The sequence below is a fragment of the Bos javanicus genome, chromosome X (genome assembly GCF_032452875.1).
Source record: "Bos javanicus breed banteng chromosome X, ARS-OSU_banteng_1.0, whole genome shotgun sequence".
Taxonomy (NCBI): domain Eukaryota; kingdom Metazoa; phylum Chordata; class Mammalia; order Artiodactyla; family Bovidae; genus Bos; species Bos javanicus.
The window spans coordinates 136,756,617-136,782,894 of record NC_083897.1 but is presented as its reverse complement, the minus strand read 5'-3'; the positions used below and the strand labels follow the sequence as shown (position 1 = coordinate 136,782,894).

The 26,278-nt window shown below is 44.6% G+C and overlaps 1 protein-coding gene and 1 pseudogene across 2 annotated transcripts; both read left to right on the top strand.

The window, feature by feature from the left end:
- The first annotated feature begins 4,047 nt into the window (after positions 1-4,047).
- LOC133242120 (melanoma-associated antigen B5-like) lies at positions 4,048-4,928 on the top strand (annotated as a pseudogene).
- A 17,340-nt stretch (positions 4,929-22,268) lies between these two features.
- LOC133242119 (melanoma-associated antigen B4-like) lies at positions 22,269-26,007 on the top strand. 2 transcript variants are annotated; one of them, XM_061408165.1, is made up of 2 exons: positions 22,269-23,014; positions 24,086-26,007. In XM_061408165.1, exon 2 carries the CDS (start codon positions 24,135-24,137, stop codon positions 25,164-25,166), a length of 1,032 nt encoding a protein of 343 aa, XP_061264149.1. In that variant the 5' UTR covers positions 22,269-23,014; positions 24,086-24,134; the 3' UTR covers positions 25,167-26,007. The 2 variants fall into 2 exon arrangements, with proteins under 2 accessions (XP_061264149.1, XP_061264148.1); XM_061408164.1 differs by having other exon boundaries at positions 22,269-23,019; positions 24,086-26,001.
- The last annotated feature ends 271 nt before the right edge of the window (positions 26,008-26,278 follow it).

Here is a 26,278-nt window from a genome sequence, read left to right as displayed (position 1 = left end):
AAGGTTCTCTGGCCTGCCTGACAGGCTTGTCCGGCCACATGTGATTGCTCACAGCCTCCCAACCGTGAGAGGCACGAGATGCTTTAAACCTTCTAAAAACAGGTTCCTTTGAAAAGTTAGAAAACTATTAGTATAAGTATAATGGGCTAATTAGAAATTGTGTTGGTGAAGGGTTTTTCATTTGTTGAGCCAATGTTTGTTGCTAAGTCTCCATATCCCCTGCTCTTACACACATTAATGAATATATAGAAGAAATAAGTATTAACCTTTGATATTAATCACGTTAGACCTTAGGCTAAGTAAATTCTTTCCTTAACTAAAACCCACTACACCCTCACCCTATAGGAATGTAACTTTATTTGGGTGGCGTCTGTTTTAAGAATAATCACCCCTGGAGAAATAAGTGTCCTGGTTGACTGACCACTGTCAGAAGGAGAGGGTCATAAATTGTCAGCAGGCCCTCTGACCAGAAGATGATGTAACACCCCTAAGACCTCTGTATACATTTGTATGAAGCACCTGACTTTGATAAAAGTCAGGACTGCTGACCCTGCATGACTTTTGCATAACATCTCAGTGTATAAAAGTAGACCATGGAAAATAAAGAATTAGGATCAGTTCCTCGAAAGACTGGTCTCCCCATGTCGCTCTCTCTCTCGCTCTGGCTGAGTCTCCATCTGGAGCGCGGAACCCGCCACGCTTCCTAATTATGCCTGGGCTTCTAAGATCTGACTGGGGAGGCCTCAGTGTCTCCTCTTCTTCAGGAGAACGGAAGGACACCTGTGGCCTACGTAAGTGGTGCAAACTTCTTGTCTTGAAGTTTTATTGGTCTCCCACGTAAACCAAGCTACTCAGCCTCTTTTCTCCACTGAATTTTCCTACTGAGCTATCCTCATTCTATTACTCTTTACATCTCTAAGTAATATCTAATTGAAGCTATTGTATCCTGATCCTCATCAATGCTGTCCCCGCTTCGAACTCCCTGGATCAGCCAGGGCTGGACCCCGGCAAGAGAGTTTGGGAGAAATAAGGGTGATACCCATTGAAGCGAGATGCCAAGACGTCACTGGACCGTCCCTCTTTTTCTGGGATGGGAGCACCAGAACTTGCTCTGTTAAACGGGCAGTTTAATTAGGTTATGTTTAGTGTAATTTGGCAAACTTTAAGGGAGGGCTCAATTTTTACTGTCAGTGGGATTAAATTAGGGGTGGTTTGGACAAAAACAAGCACCTGAGAGGGAAGTTGCTCGTCCTTGAGACAATGAACTTGTCCTTACATCCATGTGGAGAAGATAACCCCAAACACGTATTAAAACAGGTGCTCAAATAGGGAAATACTGCTTAGTTTTACTTGCTTGGGAGCATTAGTGCTGATGTGGATTTGATTATTGTTTGGAGTTGCATATTATCTAGCCTGGAAATAAAATTATGTGATGGAAGTTTGTTATCATTCGGGGTCAAAATCACCTTTGTAATAACTACCATTCATTCAAAGTACCAAAGCCTGTCTCATACTGTGCCAGGTGATTTACATACATCACACATGTCTGTGGTCCTACACTATAGATGCTTTCAAACACAATTTGCAGATAAAGAAGCTGGAATAAAGAAGCTCAAATTCAAAGCTCATAAATGATAGGAGCTGGACTGAACCCCAGAACTGAATTCCTCCAGAGCCCATACTGTGCCACTTGTCCAGGATGAGGCCAATCTTGGGTCACTTCCTCTTTCTGAACATTAGTCCAAAAGGTATTTCACATGTTAAATAGCAGAATTTCATACCCCAAACACGGGTTTGGAATGAAAGGCCCCAGAAATAAGTAACAAAAAATGAAAATAAAAGTGAAGTATGTATAAGGAAGGAGACAGCATTCAGTGACAATTTATCTACAAAGGAAATATCAGTAAACCGCAATAGATCAGGGATGCAGAAAATCATTTAATTCAGCCCCTTCCTTTCAGAGAGTAAACCTGTTAAGAGTGAAGGTTCTACAAGAGGCTGTGTCTGGCCAGTGAAGAGAAAGAAGAGATCAGCGTGTTTTCTCTGATAGCACACCACCTATGCTGGGGCCCCTCCCGGACTGCAGCTTCCCCATCACTCCTGGGACTCTACCCATTCTCTGTGAGATGTGTTGCAGGCAGACTAAGACTTTTCAAAGACGTGGCATTTCCCAAGAAGTCTTTCATAGAAGACACAGGAGTCAAGGTAAAGACAGATGAATGAGGAACTGAAGTCACAGAGAGACTGGCCTGTGTCTGCTCTCAGAAGGCCAAGACAGGGCTGCCAGGCTGCGCATTCCCTCACTTCTTTTCAGGGCTTGCAAGGACATGGTCTTTGGTCTACATGGGTCACCTTAGGTTCAAAGAAAGAGGAAATCCAGAGTCCCCCAGGAGTCAAGGTGAGGCATCTGAGTGAGGGCATACCCATACACTGAACACAGAGGGCCCCAAGAAGCCTGAATCCTGATGTCGTCCCTGAAGGCACAGGTAGGAGTAGCCTCGTGTGGCATTCCCAGACTTTCCCTCTCTGGCACCACAGGGAGTGAGGACCTTAGTCTGAGAGAGCTCCCTTACGTAAACAGAGAAAGGAGCCCCACACCCTGCCAGGAGTCAAGCTTTAGACTTATGAAACCCTCTGACCTCAGAACTCTGAGGAAACTGCACAGAACCCTGCCCTTCCTGGCATCCCTGGGATACCTGCTCACTGTTGACATGACATGCCCATTTCCTTCTATGAAGTCACAAGTGGGGTTGGGACATGGTCCAAGGGGTATAGCCTAGGGCCAGAAGTGAGATTATTTCCAGGTTTTCCAGAAACCAACTGAATACCCTGAAGACGAAGGGAACCACACACCCCATAACCATATGATTCATCTCATCCTCTGTGCCTCAGAAGACCAAGGACAGGTATGGACGGATGAGGAGAAGCTTACTTTTTCCTAGGGGTCTCATGGAGATGCTTGCCCTACTATAAGAAAGTATAGTAGTAGACGGGGTGGACCCAAGGGGAAGGGAGGGTAGACTTTCAGGCCACAACAGAGGTCAAAGCAAGGACTGAGGGATCATCTACCAATAAAAGAAGTGATCATGAATCCAGCCCTGTTCCTTGTAGCCCTTGAAGAACCAGGGCAGAGCTATCAAGCTGAAGTTCCACCAACATTTATTTATATCAGGTGTGTAGGAAATGAAACCCTTAGTATGAAGGTGCAGATACTATTTCAAGAAAGGGGTGGGGACACCAGGCCCTATGGGGAACCAAAGGAAGTACTCTTAATTCATGTTGAGGACTCCAGAGGCCAGGACAGAACACTTTCCCCTGAGCACTCAGTACTGGGTGATAACTACTGACTGGGGTGATAAGCTGAGGACCTCTTCATTTCTCAGAAATCCCAGGGAGCTTTGTGATGCCAACTAGAGAACAGCAGAGGGAATGGGTCCTATGACTGGCCACTAGTTGGGTGGTGGTCTTGAATGTGAAATAACAGATGCCTCTGTGTAGGAGGCTACCAGCCCCTTCTGTCACCCCAGCGTGCCTGAGGCAGGGGTAGCAGGATGAAGCCTAAAGATCACTCTAATTTCCTTCAATATGTTTCCCAAAGGACAGCTGATTAGGAGAATAGGAACCCTGAGGGTTTTCAGAACAGTGCCCTCAAGAAAACCACAAATATAGCCTTCCTGATAATCAAGGTGGTATTTCCCTGCTGTGGCTGCACACTCAACCTTCGTCTTCCTGTGTGCCCTTATCACTTGCCCTCCTACTCACACTTCTAATCATTGTCCCCCAGCGCAGTCATCATGCCTCGGGGTCAGAATCATAAGCTCTACATCCATGAGAAATGCCACCAGGCCCGATATGAGCCCCAGAGTCAAAAGGGAGTTCAGCCCGCTGCAGTAATGGAAGAGCTTCCCTCTACCTCTTCTCTTTTAGAAGATAATTCACAGAGCTCATCAGCTACTGGGTCAAATAGCACTTCCCAGGGGTCTTCGGAAGCCCCATCTACTACCAGCACTTTTTCTTTCAACTACTTCTGACACAAAATCTGATGAAGAAGATACCAGTCAAGATGAGGAAGATTCAGGTTCCTCCGATGTCTCATCTTCTACCGAGAACACCTACAGTGATACTCTGAACAGCATGACAAGTTTGTTGGAACAGTTCCTTCTGCATAAATATAAAATGAAGCAGCCCATCATGAAGGAAAACATGCTGAAGATTATCCACCCAAGATACCATAACCGATTGCCGAGATTCTCAAGAGAGCCTCTGAACACATCGAGGCTGTCTTTGCAGTTGACTGGAAGGAAGTTGATTCAACCATCCACTCCTATGATCTTGTCAGCAAACTGAACCTGCCCAACAATGGGAGAGTGTGGGATGGTAGGGGCTTACCTAAGACCGGTCTCCTGATGACAGTTCCGGGTGTGATCTTCGTGAAGGGCAACTGTGCCGCTGAGGAAGATATCTGGAAATTCTTGAATATGATGCGAGTATATGCTGGGAGAAAACACTTCATCTACGGAGAGCCCAGGAAGCTCATCACCAAAGACTTTGTGACGATGAAGTACCTGGAGTACCGCCAGGTTGCCAACAGCGATCCTCCACGTTACGAGTTCCTGTGGGGCCCACGAGCCCATGCTGAAACCGGCAAAATGAAAGTCTTGGAATTTTTGGCAAAAGTCAGTGATATGGTCCCCAGTGCCTTCTCATCACAATATGAAGAAGCTTTGCGAGATGAGGAGAGAGCTCGAGCCACAGTTCCAGCCAGGCCTGGCACCACCAGGCATGTTCCACGGCCACGTCCAGCAGCTTCTCCCACCCCTACTGAAGACCAAGACTTTTAAAAAATCATCCAGATAAGAAAATTTGACATCAAAATAGGGACTTTTGCCGAAATGGGAAGCAATCCCACAATAATACTGCTGGGACAATGGAATGAAAAAATAAAATGAAAAAATTTCAAAACATGATCAACCTTGATTGTTTTCCATCTTTTCTGTCTTCTGTTTTGTAAATTAAATAATTTATGCCTCGATATTCTTCTTGAAAGATGCAGGAGGTATTAAATCTTAACAAGTTAGACCTCTTACTGTCGTCATTTATTTTTTGAGCATCTGCTCTTTGAAAGGCTATATGCTAGTTCTGGTGAGGCTAAGATCAAGACCTCCCCTATGCCCATCAACTTTAGAAACAAGGAGCTGCAATCACATAAGCAAGATCTTGAGATAGCCTTTAGGAATGGCAGGAAAGTAAAAAGACTATCCAGGAAGAAATCTCTACCTGGAGTAACGTACTGATTTGTTAGGCTTTCCACAGCAAAACCCCACAGAATGGGTGGCTGAAATAACAGAAATTTATTTTCTCAGCATTCTAGAGGCTGCAAGTCCAAGATGAGGGCTGGTTTACCCTGAGGCCTCTCCCCTTGGCTGCCAGGTGGCCACCCTCTTCACTTGGCATTCCTTTTCAGTGCATATATCCCTGGTGCCTCCTTTTGTGTCTCAATTTCTTATAGTCACACTGAGTTATGGCCCATCCTAATGACTTCATTTCAACTCAACTGTCGCTTTACAGACCTTATTTCTAACTACAGTTGCATTCCGAAGTACTCCGAGTTATGCCTTCAATATGCATTTGTGGAGGGGACACAATTTGGCCCCTAACAGACAGAAATCTCAATGTAGGAGATTCCAGTGCACAGACTGGTATTCTACACACATCGTCTCCAGGGAGTTTCTGAGATGTAAGGGTGAACTCCCTTGAGGTGTTTAGGGAAGGACATTCCTCCCTTTACCCCTTTTGAATTCTTGTGGTTAGACTACTAGTAAACTTGACACAAGACAGGGTAACAGGAGAAAAAGAGACAAACTGCAATTCACGCACACAAGAAGTATCATAGAAATGGGACCTAAGAAGTGGGCAAAGCAGGCAGCTTCTTTATTTTGTAGACAACAAAACAATTTGTGAGGAATCGACAGGACAAATCAACTTAGGTTTTAGGTACTCAACTAGTAAGGAATCTAAACTGAATCTGTACCCAGGGTAGTAAATGAAAGACTTAACAAGGTTTGTGTATACAGGCTTCTCTGCTTGAACTGCCTATTTCTGGTTAGAAGGGTTTCCCTCTGTCTCCAGATGTAGGCAGTACATCCTTCATATGAGATGTATTTCCTGCTCTCAGGGAGGCAGATATCAGGGGGCAGCGGAATGTCCCTCCTCTGTTGGCTGTTTCTTAAGTAACTTGAATTCAAAATAATCAATATGCCACTGTTATATTTGGGGGCAGAGTGCCCTAAACCTTGACAGGTCCCTCCTCTGAAACTTGCCTGCAAGTCTCACATGGTAAAAGCTGATCTGGTCACTGTGGAGAGAGAGAATGGATTAGTGGAGTCCTCCATTTCATGGCAGCAGTTGCATAATTCTGAGAACAGGTCAGTTCATTTAAAGAGTGGTATCTCATTTCAATAGGTGGTGATGCAGGTGGGCTCCCAAAGCTAGGGCTAGGGTGCAAGCGGTATCAGGTAGTTATTAATAAGAGGCATTTCTAAGGAAACAAAAGAAAAGCAGATGTTAACGATTGGAGCTGGTTATAAACCAGTTTCTGAGCCCAGGGGGTAGCCCGTCAAGAAGTTTTCTAGGTGTCAGGATTGAAGCAACTATTGCAGTTTGAAATGTCTCTATCACAGTTAGCAATATCTCTGGGTGATCAGGTTAACTTTCTGAGTGGCTCGTACAGCAACAGGCATGAAGTCTATTTGAACATAAGGTGTTGTGACAATTTCTCTGATCTTTGCATCAAGTCATCTAGCTTCACGTTGCAGGACTTCAGGAAAATGGCAATGTTAGTTCTCAGTGATTCAAGTCAAAAGAATGGGAGAGTGAGCAGATCAAGATGGCAGAGGTGTATCTCTTGGAGCTTACCGTCTTCCCACAGACACATCAAAAGGATGGGAGAAATTGGTAATTTCAGTAAGAAAGTTGCAGCTAGATACAGGTGGACACTAGAAAAATTCAGGATCCAACCCAGTTTGCAGGCAAATAATAAAACTTCAAGGAAACGTAATACCACTAGAACCTAATACCCACACATGTGTAGTACACTTTCTATCGAACCAATTTTTTCTGTCTATCATCTCCCTCATTTCTACTGAAGACAGGAAAACTAAGACCTAATTTGTTTCCAAAGAAGTCTAAATTCAATAAATTCGGCCTGATTATTTATCTAAGTACAGTAAGAATAACAATTTGCCAATAGGTGCTTTTAAATCTGCTTTGCTGGAATGGTTCATAAGGAGTCTTCAGAAGGAAATTTTAATAGCCTCTTGAGGCTAGGAAGCCACAGCAAACACTTGTTGTCAAACCTAGAGATCTAGATGAATTCCTCTCTTCCTGAAGTCCCTAAAACATCCTAAAGTTCCCGTGCCTGTCAGAAGTGATCTTCCTTACTCACCTGGTAAGGCTGATGGGAATTCTGTCAGCAAGGTCCCAGGCTGTTTTTCCAACGGGTTTTTATGGCTCCCTATGGTTAACCTTAGTTTCCTCAAGTTATCTGGTCATATCCAAGTCTACCTGTGTCTGTCAAATATGACATTCCAGTCAAAGTCTCGGCAGTGTAATCAATGTTTCCACTTGTGTCCTGCTACAAGAACAGATTCTCACTGAACTTTTGAAAAATAACAATTTTCCTAAGAAAAAAAGAACACTGAGAGTTTCTAATTTCTGGAGTGATACGGTAGGAAGAGAAAAATTAATGTTTCAATTTTAATGACAAAGGTACAATTTATCAAATTGCTGTGTTAAAAAATTTCCTTATATCTAGAAAATGAAAGATTTTTAAAAGACAGTACTCTCTCAAAAAATCAGGAAAATTATCATATTTGTAATTCATTAAGCCCCATGTTCCTAATTCTTATATTGCCAGAGTCCAGTTTTTGTATTGTTTCTGTCAATCCTCCCTGAAGTTGGTGGCTCATAAGGATAATGATAATTTCAAGAAGCCTGCAAGGTTTTGGTTAAAGTTCATATAATTTGCCCAGGGAAATGTATGCCTGGATCACACTTGATAAACCAAGCAGAGAACACATTTTCTCACACTTTCTTTGCCACCGTAAGGGAATCAGCCTTGCAGCAAGGGAAGCTTCAACTCATCCAGAAAATATAGGAATGACAAGAATATTTTGATGACTCATCTGTTCTGTTCAGTCTCTCGGTCCTGTGTGACTCTTTGCAACTCCATGGTCTGCAGCACGCCAGGCTTCCCTGTGCATCACCTATTCCCAGAGCTTGCTCAAACTCATGTCCATTGAGTAGGTGATGCCAACCATTTCATCCTCTGTCGCCCCCTTCTCTTCCTGCCTTCAATCTTTCCCAGCATAGGTGTCTTTTCCAATGAGTCAGTTCTTCACCTCAGGTCGCCAAAATACTGGCGTTTCAGCTTCAGCATCAGTCCTTCCAATGAATTTTCAGGAGTGATATGCTTTAGAAATGACTGGTTAGATCTCCTTGAAGTCCAAGGGACTCTCACGAATCTTCCCCAGGAGGAACAAGATGGCAAGAGGAGTTGGTGGACATGGAATACATCTCTCTCCACGGATACATCAGGAATACACCTTCAGACACAGAAGTGCATGCAGAGTACCAGCTGAGAGTGGACAGGAGTACATGACCAGCAGAAAAGAATGTACAGACCCACGCAAAACATAAGGTCAAGCCCTGAGCCTTTAGAGTGGATCCACTGGCTCCAAGATCCTAGACTAGCAGAGAACTAGCCCTAGGATATCAAATAGTGAGAACTGACACAAAGGAAACCACTGGAATACAAGACCCGGCATCACCAAACCACTGATAGCACCCTGTGCAGGACGCCTCATCTAAACCACAAAGACAACAAAAATACAAACCCGATCATCGGCAGACAGAAATACCACCTTACTCAGCCATGCCCATCAGAGGAAAAAGCAAACAAACAAACAAACAAAAGCTCAGCGCAAATCTCATTCTATAAGAAGCTTACACAAACCACTGGAACAACCTTAGAGGGCAGAAACAAAAAGGAAGAAAGAATTCAACCTTGAAGCCTGGAAAAGGAGACCTCAATCATGATAATTAAAACAATAATAATAATAATAATGACAAAGGAAAAGAAATACTACACAAATGAAGGAACAAGCCAGAAACACAGAAGTCCAAATAAATGAAGAGGAAACAGGCAAACTACCTGAAAATGAATTCACTGCTAAAGGGAATGCAGTGACACTGATACTTTCGAAACTGTCTGGCAAATTCTTTTAAGCTAAATATAGTCTTATCATATGATCTAGCAAATGAGCGTTAAGGTATTTACTCAAAAGAGCCAAAACCTTAAGCCCATCCAAAAACCTTCAACCAAATTTTAATAGCAGAATAAGTCATAGCTGCCAAAACCTGAAATCACCAAAGATGACCTTCAGTACACGAGTGGATAAACAAACTATGGTAAGGTACATGGAATGCTATTCAGTCCTGGAAGAAAACATTTCAAACCGTAACAAGTTATAGAGACAATTCAAAGTATATTGATTAGCAGAAGGAGCCAGTACAAAAAGCCTACATACTGTATGAGTCCATCAGTGTTACAGTCTGGAAAATGCAAATCTTTAGAAAGAGTAAAACGTTCAGTAGTTATCAGGGGTTCCAAGTGAGGTTTTGAGGGATGAACAGATGGAGCATGGGAGATCCACAGGGCATTCACACTCCTCAGCATGACACGGTGTTGGCTGAGTTGATACTATCATGCATCTGTCAAACACTAAAGAACTGTAAAACAAAAAAAGTAAAATGTATTGTAAACAATGGACAATAGTTAATAATAACATGTTGACATTAGTTGATCAACTGTAAAAAACGAACTTGTATCCATTGAACCAATACAAGATGTTAATAATAGAAGATACCAAGTGGAGGAAGAGAGTGGCTGTATGGGACCTCTCTGTTCTATCTGCTGAATTTTCTCCAATCCTAAATCTGTTATTTTAAAAAAGAAATACAGAGGGGCAACAAACTCATAAACACATGAAAAGAGGAGCTACATCACTCATCATGAGAGAAATGCACATCAAAATTACAATGAGGTGTCACCTCATACAGGTCAGAATAGCCATCATCAAAAATTGTACAAGCAGTAAATGCTGGGGAGAGTTTAGAGAAAAGGTGGGAATGGAAATTGATATAGCCACTGTGGGGAACACTGGGGAGATTCCTTTAAAACTAGAATTAAAACTACCATATGACCCAGCAATAGAAATGCTGGGCATATACACTGAGAAAAGAATAGTTGAAAAGACACCTGTATCCAGTGTTCACTGCAGCACTGCTTACAATAGACAGGACGTGGAAGCAAAGTAGACTTCAACTGACCGATGACTGGATAACGAAGTTGTGGTAGCCACATACAATGGAATATTAGCCATAAAAAGGAACTAATTTACGTCACTTGTAGTGAGGTGGATGCACCTAGACCCTGTTTACAGAGCGAAGTAATTTAGAAACAGAAAAGTAACGTACATTAACGCATATACATGGAAAGTAGGAATGGTACTCACGAACCTATTTGAAGGGCAGGAGTAGTGACACAGATGTGGAGAATGGACCTGTGGACACAGCAAGGGAAGGCGTGTGTAGGACGAATTGAGAGCCTGCCACTGACAAATATAGAGTCCCATGTGTACAAAAGATAGCTGGCAGGAAATTGCTATATAGTACAGGGAGCTCAGCCTGGTGCTGTGTGACAGCCTAGAGGAGTGAGATGAGGGGGTGGGAGAAAGTCTCATCAGGCAGGAGGAATATGTATAGGAGAGCTGATTCATCCTGTTGTATAGCAGAAACAACACAACATTATAAAACAAGGATCTGTCGATTAAAACAACTTTTAAAAGTCTACTAATTTAAAAACTAGAAAAAATATGGATAAGAACACATAGCCAGTACGGAGTTACATGCACCAATGCAAAATGAATAAAAGTCAGCAATAATGAAAAACAAAGTATCACAGTAAGAATGTGATCCTCGAATTAAAATTCTTAGGAAGCGGGCACAGAAAACATTGACACATATAACTAACGTCAGAAATCTGGCATAAAATGATCAACACAGCAAAATCAAGAGACTGGTCTGGAAGAATCGATACTCAAACCATGTAATAGAAAACACACCATAAACGAAAGCAACAATATGAAAAATGTAGTTACAAAGAAACCTTAGAAAAACGCATGCAGTCTACATGAAGGCAACAAGAAGAATTTCCTGAGTGCCTCAGGAAAAAGAAGTCTCAAACAGAAGAGTATCTTTTGTGTATTCCTGAGGACATATTGTAAGACTGTTGATTTCCTTAAATCCTTTACAGATTTAGTACCACATCCAGAGTAGCTGAGTCACACGTGGGCAGCTGTTTCCTGTACCCAGAACAAACCATGGAAAATTATACAAGGAATAAAGACAACTACTAACAAAAGCAAGAACACAAAACTAAATAATCCCTGAGGAACAATAAGTCTCCTTTGAACTTGACCCAACGAGTGCCCAGGTCGGGGAGTACTCTGAGGCTGACACAGGTGTGCAGGCCACAAAGGAAACAGACAACAGGATCAGCTGGAAAAGGCTTTAAACTGGAGCGGTTGATTCTTCCACTGGGCCGTGGGACCATGAACCTCCACTGCTTCACTGAAGGAACCTGAGGCAGCATCTCAGAGCCCCATGCCAGGATCATGGGGCACCAACGTTTGGGATGGACATGGCAGTATGGCCCAGAGGTCATGCAATAACCAGCACAAACTTTGTTAGTGGACGACAACTGGCCCTTGTAAATGATGAGCTTAAGAGACTGTCACACGTGCACTAAAAGAGAAAAGCCTGTATCACAGTAATTATACAAAAGGACCGAAATTCATCTCAGAACTTTCAAGCAATGTCCCTGCAGTCGACTAAGAGCCCGCAGTGAGAATAGTCAGGCTAAGGAGCCCCTTCACGTTCTCTGCTGGGATTGTGTGGGGCATGGTTGGGGACAGGGGTCGTTTTATACCAGAAAGGGAAGGGTTTCTAGGCTCTGCCTGCAGTCAATATGAAGATCCTGAGTGAGATGTGAGGGGTTCCACACCACAGAAAGCATTCACCCATCCTTCCCTCTCGCTTATCTTACCTGCAGCAGCCATTTCCAGGAAGCCTTAGGCAGAATCGTCCAGATGAGATGCCGGTGCACTTCTCACCCAGCGTCTGTGGATCTGACATCTTCCAGGTGAGGTCTTGCCCTCAGGTCAGCAAACGGGAAGTAATACAGCATTACAGTCGGAGGAAGGCAGGGACAGAGAACACAGAGAATCACTCAGCACACAAGGAGCCCCAGAGTGCCCTCACTGTCTGCCTCAGCAGCTCCAGGAAGGCTGTCAGGCTCGGGCTCCCAAATTCTTCCTGCTTGGTTTACTGAGAGAAGTGAGAGGCAAGGAGTGAGGCCAGTTGACTGAGATCAGCAGGGACATCCCAGGACCCACTATGAGTCGAAGAAGGGACCACATCCCCCCTCTTGCCGGAAACTCCCCCAGAATCCTGCCCACCCAGGCCCCGCCCCTGCTGTCCTCCTGGAGCCCAGATGCGCATGATAGGAAGTGACAGCCCCCTACCCATGCTGGGGTGCCATGCCATCTTTGAGAGGGCTGCTGTCTTTGAGAGCTGCTGTAGCTGTGACCAGAGGGAGGAGTCCGAGGTCTCATCAGGGGTCCAAGTCGGCGGTGACATGAGTTACAAGTGCACTGGATAGGTACAAAGATATGCCCTGGCACTCCCAACACCTTTTCCATCCAAAAAGAGGGGACTTCACAGCCCCCCGGCAACCCCGCACCTGCTCTACGCCCAGAGGCTCAGACCTGATTCTTAGGTCCAATGTCCATCGGCTATACACGTGGGTTCTCGGGACATAACCTGGGTGCAGGGGTGGTGGATCTGGGTGTGGTGTTGCTGGACCCTGGCTCTGTTCAGTAGAGGGAAGTCCGGGATTCTGTGGAGTGAAGGAGGGACCCGCGGGTGGGACTGTCTCCACACCCCAGATTGGTGGCCACGCCTAACCCCTTACCCAGCGTGACTTGGCCAGAAAGCAACCGGTCAGCATCTGGGAAGTTCTAAAGGCTGAGGGGCTCCCTGACTGCCATCACTGACACGGGACACTCGGGGAAGAGGGGACCTCGTTCCAAAGGGCTGGCAGCAGGTCAGCAGAGGGAGGAGTCAGGGTAATGACCATCCTTCCCATCACATGGCCGACTCAGGACCCTCCCCTGTGGCCAGCACTTCCTCCCAGCCAAACACGGGGATGGGGGTGGTGGTCTGTCAGGGGAGGTTGCAGCTTGGTTGTGAAGGGGCAGCCTCGAGACAGCAGAAGGTGGGTCCCGGCTCCCTTCATTGGAGTCCTGAACATTCCCTCCTCTCATCGTCTGGGTTGACAGGGAAGGTGGCAGCGTCAACTTCAAAGCAAGAGAGGGAACAGGTTGGGTGGGTTTTGGGGCAGGGGGATATGAGGGAGTCTTTCCCCAATTTGCATCATGACTCTGAAATGTGAACTGAAAGGACCTGCCTCCCCTGCCAGCCCCCACAGGCCTCCCTCTAAAGCCCAGGCAGGTCTGTCTGACTGTGCCCCAGCGATCACTCTCACTTCCTACTCAGTCGTCTCAAGGGAGGAGCTCACCAGGAGAACACAAGACTTGTGGGTCCTAGAGCACTGGCCTCAAGGACCCCTCAGAGGCGGCTTTGGTTCAAACCAGGGAGGAATCTCCTCACTGCAGTTGCTCACAACATCTGCTTGTCCTTCCTCTAGGTGCCCTTCCTGCCTGCCACCCTGCCCGCATGCGTCTGTGATCCATAACCTGTGTCACCATGCCTCAGAGGCATAGGAACAAGTACCATGCCCATGTGAAATGCCACCAGTTCCAGGGGGACACTCATTGTCCCCAGGAGGCCCAGTTCAGTGCTGCTGTAGCCCCCAAAGAGGAGTGCCCCTCCTCCCCCTCGTCTGTCCCTCAGGGTTCTCCCCCGAGCTCCCCTGCTACTGGAGATCACCAGGAGCTTCAGGGAGCCATGGCCCCTAGCTCTCCTGATGCATGGCCTTCCTGTGCAGGATCTGATGAAGGTGCCCAGGGCCCAGAAGAGGAAAGTGCAGGTGCCTCCCAGGCAGCCCCTGCCACTCAGAGCCCTTGCATAGATCCTCTGACCAGGAAGGCCAGCATGCTGCTGGAGTTCCTGCTGGAGAAGTACACCAAGAAGGAGCCCATCTTGCAGCACGCCCTGCTGAAGGTCGTTGGCAGCATGTATAGGCAGCACATCCCTGAGATCCTCAGGAGAGCCTCTAAGCACATGGAGCTGGTATTTGGCCTTGAGCTGACGGAAGTCGACCGTAGCAGGAACATCTATGCCCTCATCAACAAGCTCAACCTCGGGGGCGATGAAGGTCTGAGTGATGAGGGGGGGTCTTCCCAAGTCTGGTTTCCTCATGGTGCTCTTGGGCATTATCTTCATGAAGGGTAACCTCGCCACCAGGGAGGAGGTCAGGGAATTCCTCAGTGTGTTGGGGGTCTATACTGGGAGGAGGCACTGGATCTCTGGGGAGCCCAGAAGGCTCATCACCAAAGATCTGGTGCAGAAGTACCTGAAGTACCGACAGGTGCCCAATGGCGATCCTCCACACTAGGAGTTCCTGTGGGGCCCGAGAGCTTGTTTGAAACCAATAAGATGAAGGTGTTGGAGGTGCTGGCCAAGATCCATGATACCGTCCAGACTTCCTTCCCAGACCTCTATGACGAGGCTCTGAGAGATCAGGCGGAGAGAGCAGGGCTGAGAGGCGCGGCCAGGGCTCCAACAATGGCTGAAGCCAGTGCCCCTTCCAGGGCCAAGTCCTACAGCTCCTCCCACATCTAGGGAGGGAGGCCCAGACACTTTCTTCCCTTTTGTGTTGGAACACAGCTGTCAAGATCCTAAACAGTAGAGAGTAGTAGGGTGGAGGGAACAAAACTTGTATGTTCTTTACTGTTTTATGTAGTAAGGGAGTTTAAGTACAACTCATTTTTTAAAAATATATATCATTTTTCCTTTATCCATAGGAGAAATATCTAGTGAAAGTTGATTAGATTAAGGAGATGAGGGAGGTGTTCAGTATTTTCAAATGTTAATTACTTTTCATAAGTTTTATCGTGCTTCAGAATACAAATGTATTAATCATATAAATCACATTGTTTGCTGTTTTAAAGTTTTGAAAGCCACAGGTTGGGTATATGTAAAACACAATGAACGTATTGAATATGTTGTTCACCATCCAAACAAGGTAAGATGACACTGGAACAGAGTTTTCTCAAAGAGTAGCCAAGCTCCTAGATAGTGCAGGTTGTAGGGGTCAAGCAAACCAAGTTTAGATCTCTATTTTCTTCCTGATTTAAACTGATAACTTCTGCAAATTATTTGTTTAATTTTTATCAAATATTTTTACTTCTACCAGATTCCTTTTCTTCAGAATACTGATTTGGTAATGATATTCCAGTTTTATTTATTGCTGTTTTAGGATTTTAAAGTTACAGTTTTGGTAGATGTAAAAGAAACCTGACATGCTTCTTGAGAAATTTGTATGCAGGTCTGGAAGCAACAGTTAGAATGGACATGGAACAACAGACTGGTTCCAAATAGGAAAAGGAGTACGTCAAGGATGTATATTGTCACCCTGCTTATTTACTTATTACCTTATATGCAGAGTACGTCATGAGAAACGCTGGGCTGGAAGAAACACAAGCTGGAATCAAGATTGCCGGGAGAAATATCAATAACCTCAGATATGCAGATGACACCACCCTTATGGCAGAAAGTGAAGAGGAACTGAAAAGCCTCTTGCTGAAGGTAAAAGAGGAGAGTGAAAAAGTTGGCTTAAAACTTAACACTCAGAAAATGAAGATCATGGCATCTGGTCCCATCACTTCATGGGAAATAGATGGGGAAACAGTGGAAACAGAGTCAGACTTTATTTTTCTGGGCTCCAAAATCACTGCAGATGGTGACTGCAGCCATGAATTAAAAGACGCTTACTCCTCAGAAGAAAAGTTATGACCAACCTAGATAGCATATTGAAAAGCAGAGACATTACCATGCCAAAAAAGGTCCATCTAGTCAAGGCTATGGTTTTTCCTGTGGTCATGTATGGATGTGAGAGTTGGACTGTGAGGAAAGCAGAGCACTGAAGAAGTGATGCTTTTGAACTGTGGTGCTGGAGAAGACTCTTGAGAGTCCCTTGGACTGCATGGAGATCCAACCAGTCCATTCTAAAGGAGATCAGCCCTGGGATTTCTTTGGAAGGAATGATGCAAAAGCTGAAACTCCAGTAATTTGGCCACCTGATGGGAAGAGTTGACTCACTGGAAAAGACTCTGATGCTGGGAGGGATTGGGGGCAGGAGGAGAAAGGGACGACAGAGGATGAGATGGCTGGATGACATCACTGACTCAATGGACGTGAGTCTGAGTGAACTCTGGGAGTTGGTGATGGACAGGGAGGTCTGGTGTGCTGTGATTCATGGGGTCGCAAAGAGTTGGACACGACTGAATGACTGAACTCAACTGAACTGAAAAGAAATTCATGAACCATCTGTATTGTCTTTATGATCTGGAAGTAGGTAATATGTCCCTGAAAGAGAGATTTTCATGGTAATGTGAAACACGACCACAGAAAATATTGAGAAACCAAAAAGCAATTAAGCAAATATAAAGGAAAAAGCTGTTAACTTGTAGTTTGCCTTATTTCCTCTAACCATTTTTTTTTTTGGTAAAAATAAAATATACTTTGCCTTAATTTGGCTCATTTAAGAGTATTTATTTCTTTTGTCCCAGTGCACTGCATAGTCTCTGCTATCTACTGGATAAAAATAACCTCAGATAGGAAGGTGGTATTTTGGATGTTCATAATAGTCATAACTTCCATTAAATTAAAGACCAGTGTTTCTTATTCAGTATGACTCTGCTTTATATGTAGTACATGCATTCCAGCATTCATGCAGGATAGGATTTAGCAGACTCCATTTATAGATGGATAACTTGCAATTGTCTCAAGTTCAAAAGACTGATAAAGTGACCTTCATCAGACAAGTCCCCTGATGTGCACTAGTCCAGAGTCCTTCCCTTTCTTTGCAAGAGCAAGCACTGAGGAAATCTCTTTTCACCAGTGACATATTTGGTACCGTGACTAGGATTGCTGCCACAGTGAACTCCAGTGGTCTTGCCCAAACTGCTGGCTGGAGACCCCTGACTTTTGCTCTATCTCTCCCATGAAAATTTGCTTGCTGTCACTCTCTGCTTTGTTCTCTTTCCAAGACCCACAGGGCAAGATCTGGGTCAGCTCACTGTGTCATGGCTCCTCTCAATTAAGAGCTGCGAGGAGTACACCCAGGCTGTGCATACCCAAAGAACACTTGGGTGGCAGTTAACACTGTCTTAGGCCTGGTAGACACAGAATTTCCAATGGTGAAGGCACCTGCTGAGGCCAAGACTTTTCTCCTCTCAGTCTTTGTCATTTCCTCTATGGCTCTACCCATTTTGAGGTGAGAAGTTTAACCGAGAAGACTGCATGATGTTCAAATTAAGACCGAATAAATAATCAGGGACTTGATTGGGTGAGTTTCTTCTCCGTAAGTCCTCGAGCTTAATCCCAGTGTGGTTCCAGAACCAGAACTGCATCAGCAGCCAAAACTGGGGGACTCTGCATCCTTCTCTAGATTTTTGGCATAACTCACCGCACCCTGACCTTACACTGTGGGTGATCCCCTCCCTTCTGGGGATCTCAAGCAGACTTTACCTATAAAAAGGGCAATGTGTCCTGGAACTGCAAGCTGAGGTTAGGAACAGAGAATTGCAAAAACTACTGGCATGAACAACTCTGTCCAAACATCTACATTAAGAACCTTGACTGATCTCTAGCATGGCTTCTAGCAGCAACCTAAGGCCACGTTCTAGGACAACTCGGCTACCCCTGAGTTCCTGTTTAGAAAATTTCAAGGCTACCAAAGGAATCTGTTCCAGCCAACATCTGACACAAGCCCCTCATCTTCCTTTACAGAGAGTGTCTATTTAAAACAAAGATCAAAAACAAAACAAAACAAGAAACCCTCATGATTACAAGAAAAGTGTGACAGAAATCAACTAGAAATCGATAACAAAAAGACAGCAGGAAAATTAAAGATTATTTGCAGACTAAACAATAAACATCTAAATAACACATGGGCCAAAGAGAAAATCTAATGAGAAATTTTAAAATATTTTTACAAAATGAAAACAAAATTACAACTTATCAGAAGGTGTGTGATACAGCCAAATCAGTAAAGAGGTATACACGGCATTGAGTGCCTATAACAAAAAAAAAGCCTACAATTAATAACTTAAGCTTCTATACTAGTAAACTTGTGAAAGAAAAGAAAAAGCAGAGGAAGAACAAATCAAAGCAGAAACCAATGACACTGGAAAAAGGAAGGTAATGCAGAAAAAAACAAAACCCAAAGAAGTTTCTTTAAAGATACAAAATAAAAAGAAGATAAAATTCTCCCCAGGCTAAACAAGAACAAAGAAAGAAAACACAAATTAAATTACTAATAGTAGAAATGAAGGAGGGGCCATTACTACTGATTCCATGGACATTAAAAGGATAATGAGTGAATATTATAAATAACTCTGTGCCTACAAAAAGGAAAGGTTCCACTGAGAAACTGCTTGAAGGTATAACTTAGCACCACTTTCACAAAGAAAAATAGATACTAGGAATAGGTCTGTATCTATTAAAGAAATTTAATCTATAACTAATAAGCTTCCAATAGACAGTAATAGACCCAGATGTTTCCACTGATGAATTCTAACAAAAATTTAAGGAAGAAATTATAACAATTCTCTACAATCTCTCCCAGAAAATAGAAGCAAAAGGAACACCTCCTAATTCCTTTTCTGTGAGGTGAGTATTACACTCAAATAACAAAATCAGATGAAGAAATTAAGAGAAAAAAACTGAACACAAATACCTCTCATAAACATAGGAGCCAAATCCCCAAAAAAATATAAGAAAAGAAACCTAACAATCCATAGAAGGAATTACATACTATATCTAAGTAGGATGCATTTCAGATGTGCAACATTTGAAAATCAGTAATCATAAATCATAATAACAATAGTCTAAGGAAGATAATCACAAGATGAGATCAACAGATGAAGGAAAAAAATCATCTGATAAAATCCAACACCCATTCATCATAAAAATTCTCAGCAAACTAGATACAGACAGGCATTTCCTCAGCTTCATATACAACATCTGAAAAGAAATACAGGTAAAACATCATACTTTATAGTGAGAAGACAGATGCTGTCACACTAAGGTGAGGATATCCCTTCTCACCATGCCTATTCAACACTGTACTGAAAGTTCTAGCCAATGCAATGAGATATGGGAAGGAAGCAAAAGATACAGATATTTGAAAGGGAAAAATGGAATTATAATCATCAACAATAAGAAAACTCCAGGCATTAATAATCCAGGAGTATATGTTAATAAGGTTAGCATATTATCAATATATAACTACTATATAATTAATATATTAATAAAGTTAATCTACTATATACTTAATAGATTAATAAAGTTAATACATAATAGTCAATTCTTTTCCAATAAAGAGATGGAACTTGCAATTAAAAACCTAACACCATTTACATTAGCATCAAAATATATTAGGAATAATTCTTTAAAAAATATGTATAAGATTTACATGAGTAAAACTCATAAACTGCTCTGAAAAAAATTAAAGAAGATCTATATAAATAGACACGCCATGTTCATAGATAGGGAGATGCTATATTGTTGAGATGTCACTTATTTCCAACTTAACCTAGATACTTAATGCAATTCTGTTTAAAATTCCAGCAAGATAGCTTGTAGTTAGCAGCCAACAATTTAAATTTTATGTCAAAAATGAAATGATCCATAATACCCACTGAAGTCAATATTAAAAGTCAAAGTTAGAGAATTGATATTACTGGATTTCAAAACTTACTTTAAAGCTACAATACTCAAGACTGTATGCTATTAACAGAATAATAGACAGATCAATGCCACAGAACAGAAAATCTAGAAACAGACACCCCAAACACTCAACCAACCTTTAACAAAGGCGCAAAGGCAATTCAATGGAAAAGGACAGTCTTTGAAACTTACAGTCCTGGGATAACTAGACATCCATATCTAAGAAAAATGAATCCACATACAAACTCTAAACCTCTCAAAATAATTAACTCAAAGGGAATCACAGACCTAAATGAAAAACTCGCTATTTATAAAAAATTGCAGGGACATCCCTGGCAGTCCAGTGTTTAAGAATCAACACTTCCACTGCTGGGGGAAGAGGTTTGATCACTGGTCAGGGACTAGGATTCTACATGCCATATGCAATAGGCAAGAAAATCTAGAAGATAACACGGGGGCAAAACTTGAGTTTGGTAATGAGATTTTAGGCACAACACCAAAAGCACAGTCCATGAAAGAAAATAATAAGCTGAACCTTGTTAATATTAAAAACTTCTATCTGCAAAATATACTGATAAGAGAATGAGAAAGAAAGGCCACAAAAGGGTAGATATAAGTCTTTTTGCAGGGCAAGAATGGAGACACAGACGTAGAGAACGGGCATGTGGACACATCGGGGGAAGCAGACAGTGAGACGAATTGAGAGAGTGGCATGGACAAATATGCACTACCATGTGGACGACAGGCATGAGGGGGAAGTTGCTGGGTGACACAAGGAGTCAGCTCAGTGACGACCTAGAGGGGTGAGGTCAGGGGTGGGAGGGAGGTTCATGAGGGAGGAGATATATGTATACTTATAGCTGCTTCATGCAAGAGAACCTGACATACCATTTAATTATCTTCTAATTAAAAATAATTGTTAAAATTCTGTGAATTTAAAAACTGAAGTACATATAACCACTAGAGTCATATACAACTGTGCCAAGTGAATAAAAGTCAAAGCAAAAGATCACAGTAACAATTTGATTCTCGAATTAAAAATCTTAAAAAACAGGACAGGAAATATTCAAACATGTAAGAGACTTCAAAAATCTGGAATAAAAAAAAGATCATGGCAGCAAAATCATCCAGTTGGTCTGGAAGAATCAACAATTACTTACACCAAGTAACAGAAAATACACCATAAACAGAAGCAACCATAGAAAAAATTTACCTACAAAGAAACTTTAGAAAAATGTATTCAGTCTTCATGCAGGCAACAAGAAGTATTTCCTGAGAGTCTTAGGAAAAAGAAGGCTCAAACAGAATAGTATGTTATGTATACTCATGAAGAACAGATATTGTAAGACTGTCAATTTTCTGTAACTCCTCTACAGATTTAGTACCACATTCAGAGTAGCTGAGACCACAATGAAACACTATCTGCTGCTTTTTGTACCCAGAAGTAACCACAGAAATCTTATGGAAGGAATAAAGAAAACTATTAACAAAAGTGAAAACATAAAATTAAATAATCCCTGATGGACAGTAAGTCTCCACTGAACTTGACCCTATGTGTGCCCAGTGGGGAGTACTTAAGAGACTGGCACAGATGTGCAGGCTGCAAGGGAAGCAGACAACAGGATCAGCTGCAAAAGGCTTTAAATTTGAGCCCTGGATTCTTGCACTCTGCCCTGGGATCATGAATCTCCACTGCTTCACTGAAGGAATCTGAGGCAGCATCTCCGAGGCCCCATGCCAGGACCATGGGGCACCAAAGTTTGGCTTGGATGTGGCAGTACTGCCCAGATCATGAAATAACCAGCGCAAAGTTTGTTGTGTGTGTGCTTAGTCACACAATTGTGTCTGACTCTTTGCGACCCCATGGACTGTAGCCCACCAGGCTCCTCTGTCCAAGGGGAAACTCCAGGCAAGACTACCAGAGTGGATTGCCGTGCCCTCCTCCAGGGAGTCTTCCCAACCCAAGGATTGAACCCAGGTCTCCCGCACCACAGGCAGATTCTTTATGGTCTGAGCCACCAAGGAATGCTAGTGGATGAGAACTGGCCCTTTTAAATGATCACCTTAATAGATTATCACCCAGGGACTAAAACGGAAAAGTTAGTATCACAGTAATTGTACAAAACGACAAACATCATCTCAGAACTTTTGAGCAATGACCCTGCAGTCGACTGAGAGCCCACAGTGAGAACTCTCAGGCTAAGGAGCCCCTTCACTTACTCTTCTGGAATTGTATGAGCATGGTTGGGGACAGGGGTGGACTTATACCAGAAAGGGAAGGATTTCCAGGCCCTGTCAGCAGTCAATATGAATGAAGTTTCCGAGTGAGATGTGAGGGGTTCCACACCACAGAAGACAGTCTCCCATCCCTTCCTCTCAGCTCATCTTACCTGTAGCAGCCATTTCCAGGAACCCTCAGGTAGAAATGGCGAGATGAGACGTATGTGCACTTCATACCAGGAGACTCAGGGGTTCACATCTTTGATATAAGGCCTTGGCCTCAGGTCAGCAGATGGGACAATAGCCTAGCATCTAAAGGGGTTAAGGGAAGGCATGGAAAATGACAGAGCATCGCTTACTATAGAAGAGAGAGCCCAAGAGAGCCTTCGGTGTTGGTCTCATGGGCTCCAGGAAGTTAGGCTTGGGCTCCCCAATTCTTCCTGTTGGGAGTGCTGACACGAGTGAGAGGCATGGAGTGAGCCAGCTGACAGTTCAGGACAGGGACGTCCCAGGACCCCTTAAGAGTCAAGGGAAAGTCCACGTGCCAATCCTGTGAGAAGCTCCCCCGGAACCCCGCCTGTCCAGGTCCCGCCCCTGCTGTCCTCCTGGAGCCCAGATGCGCATGACAGGAAGTGACGTCCTCCTAAGCACGCTGGGGGAGCGACGCCATCCTTGACAGTGCCGCTATCTCTGAGAGCTGCCGTTGACGGTGGCCAGAGGGAGCAGTCCCAAGTGTCATCGGGTGTCAAGATCGGAGGTGACGTGAGTTACGAGTGCAGGGACAAGTCTCTGTACCCCCATTCCCTTTTCCCTCTGAAAAGAGGGGGCCACACAGCCTCTGGCCGCCCTACCCCTACACTCAGACCAGAGGATCCAGCCTAGCTCTCAGGCCCCAAGACCATCCACTAACCCCTAGCGGGTCTCAGGAAAGAATGCCTCGGTCAGGCTCTGCTGGACCCCAGCTACGCTCAGTAGAGGAAGAGCCACGAGCCCTGTGGAGTGAAGGAGGGACCCTCGAGGGGACTGAGGGTCTCCATACACCAGAACGGCAGCCATGTGTAACCCCCACTCACTGCGATTTGGCTGCGGATTATCCGGGCAGCCGCTGAGCAGCTGTAAAGGCTTGAGGGGCTCCCTCACTGCGACCTCAGACACGGGACACTCGAAGAAGAGGGGACTTTGGTCTGAGGGGCTGGCAGCTGGTCAGTAGAGGGAGGATGTCAGGGTTCGGGAAGATTCAGGATGAGGGCCATCCTCCCCGACAAATGGGCGACTCAGGACCCTCCCCTGTGCTCAGCGCTTCCCCCCGGCCAAATATCGGGAAGGGGGGCGGCGGTCTGAGAGGGGAGCTTGGAGCCTGGTTGTGAAGGGGCAGCCACGAGACAGCAGAAGGGAAGGTCCTGGGACCCTTCAGTGGGGGGCTGAGCATGCCCTCCTCTCCTTGTCTGGGGTGACAGGGAAGGTGGCACCGTCAGTTTCAGACAGGAGAGGGAATGGGCTGGGTGCGGGAAAGGTGGCGTTTGATATGGGGGTGTCTCGCACCAATTTTCATCCTGACTCTGAATGTCAGCTGAGAGGACCTGCCTCCCCTGCCAGCCCCCACTGGTCCCCCTTTTAACGCCCAGGCAGGACTGTCTGCTGCACCCCAGGGCTCACTCTCCCTTGCTACTTACTCAGTGGTCTCAGGGGACAGGCTGACCAGGAGAACAGGAGCCCTGTGGGTCCTAGAGCACTGGCCTCGAGGACCCCTCAGAGGCAGCTTCCATTCAAGCCAGGGAGGACTCTCCTCGCTGAAGGTTCTCACAGCATGTCCTTGTCCCTCCTCCAGGTGCCTTCCTGCCCGCACTCCCACCTGCGGTCCCTGACCTGCTGTCACCATGCCTCGGAGGCACAAGAGCAAGTCCCATGCCCGCAGGAAACGCCACGAGGTTCAGGGGGACACTCAGGAGGCCCAGGCCAGTGCTGCTGCAGCCCCAAAGGAGGAGTGCCCCTCCTCCCACTCTTCTGCCCCTCAGGGTTCTCCCGCGAGCTCCCCTGCTGCTGGCGATGGCCAGGAGCTTCAGGGAGCCATGGCCCCTAGCTCTCCTGATGCAGGGCCTTCATGTGCAGGATCTGATGAAGGTGCCCAGGGCCCTGAGGAGGAAAGTGCAGGTGCCTCCCAGGCAGCCCCTTCCACTCAGAGCACTCGCAAAGATCCTCTGGCCAGGAAGGCCAGGATACTCGTGGAGTTCCTGCTGGAGAAGTACACCAAGCAGGAGCCCATCACGCAGAATGCCCTGATGAAAATCGTCAGCAGGAAGTACAGGCAGCACTTCCCTGAGGTCCTCAGTACAGCCCGTGAGCGCATGGAGCTGGTCTTTGGCCTGGAGATGAAGGAAGTCGACCGTAGAGGGAACATCTACACCCTCATCAGGAAGCTCAACCTCGGGGGAAACGATTGTCGACGTGATGAGGGGGCGCTGCCCAAGTCGCGTCTCCTCATGGTGCTCCTGGGGGTCATCTTCATGAATGGTAACCGCGCCACTGAGGAGGAGATCTGGGAATTCCTCAGTATGTTGGGGATCTATGCTGGGAGGAGGCACTGCATCTTTGGGGAGCCCAGAAGGCTCATCACCAAAGATCTAGTGCAGAAGGAGTACCTGAACTACCGCCAGGTACCCAATAGTGATCTTCCACGCTATGAGTTCCTGTGGGGCCCGAGAGCTTGTGCTGAGATCAGTAAGATGAAGGTACTGGAGGTTCTAGCCAAGTTCCACGGTAGGGTCCCTAGTTCCTTCCCAGACCTTTATGACGAGGCGCTGAGAGATCAGGCGGAGAGAGCAGGGCGGAGACGTGCGGCCAGGGCTCCCACCATGGCTGAGGCCAGTGCCCCTTCCAGGGCCAAGTCCTGCAGCTCCTCCCACATTTAGGGAGGGGGGCAGGGCACTTTGTTCCCTTTGTGTTGGAAGGGAGCAGTCAACCTCCTAAATAGTGCAGAGTAGTAGGGGTGGAGGGAACAAAGCCCATATCTTACAGTTTAAATGGTAAGCGAGTTTAGGTCTAGTTTGTTTTAACAAAATATATATGTTTTCTTGTATTCACATGAGAAATACCTAATGAATGATGATTTAAATTAGAAATGTAAAGAGGTGAAGGAGGTGTTTAGTATTTTCAAATGTTCTTACTTTTGATAAGGTTTATTGTGCTTCAGAATTCAAATGTATGAATCATATAAATCATAGTTTCCAGCTGTTTTAATGTTTTAAAAGTTTGGGTATTTGTAAAACACACTGAAAGTACTGAATATATTGTTCACAATGCAAACAAGATAACATGACATTAGAAGAGAACTTTTCTTGAAGAGTAGTGAAGCTTCTAAAGTGTGCATGGTAGTGGGGGTTAGATCACATTTCTTTCGATCACATTTCTCTTTCTGTTTCACATGAGTAACTTCTACATATTATTTGTTTCGTTTTTTTGTGTTTTTTTTCCCCCAATATTTTTACTTCTAAGAGGTTGTTTTTCCTCAGAGTATTAATTTGGTAATGATACTGCTGTTATAGTCACTGCTGTTTTAAAAGTTTTAAAGGTACAGTTTTGGTAGATATAAAAGAAATTCAGGATCCATCTGTATTGTCTTTATGATCTGAAAGTAGGTCACATAGCACTGCAAGAGTGATTTTCATGCTAATGTGAAAGAAGACCACAGAAACTTTTGAGAATCAAAAAGAAAATGGAGAGAAGAATACAGTAGAAAGTCTTTAAGTTGTGGTTTACCTTCTTTCTTTTAAACTTTCTTTTAGTAAAAATAAAAAAAATACTTTGACTTATTTAGCTCATTTAAGAATATTTGTTTGTTTTGTCCTAATTCACTGCATATTCTCTGCTGTCTCCTGGATTAAAAGTAAACTCAGATGGGAAGGTGGTATTTGAGGGGTTTGCAGTAATCATAACTTCCACTTATTACAAACCAATACTTAATCAGTATGCCACTGCTTTATATGTAGAACATGCATTCCAGCATTCATGCAGGATCAGATTT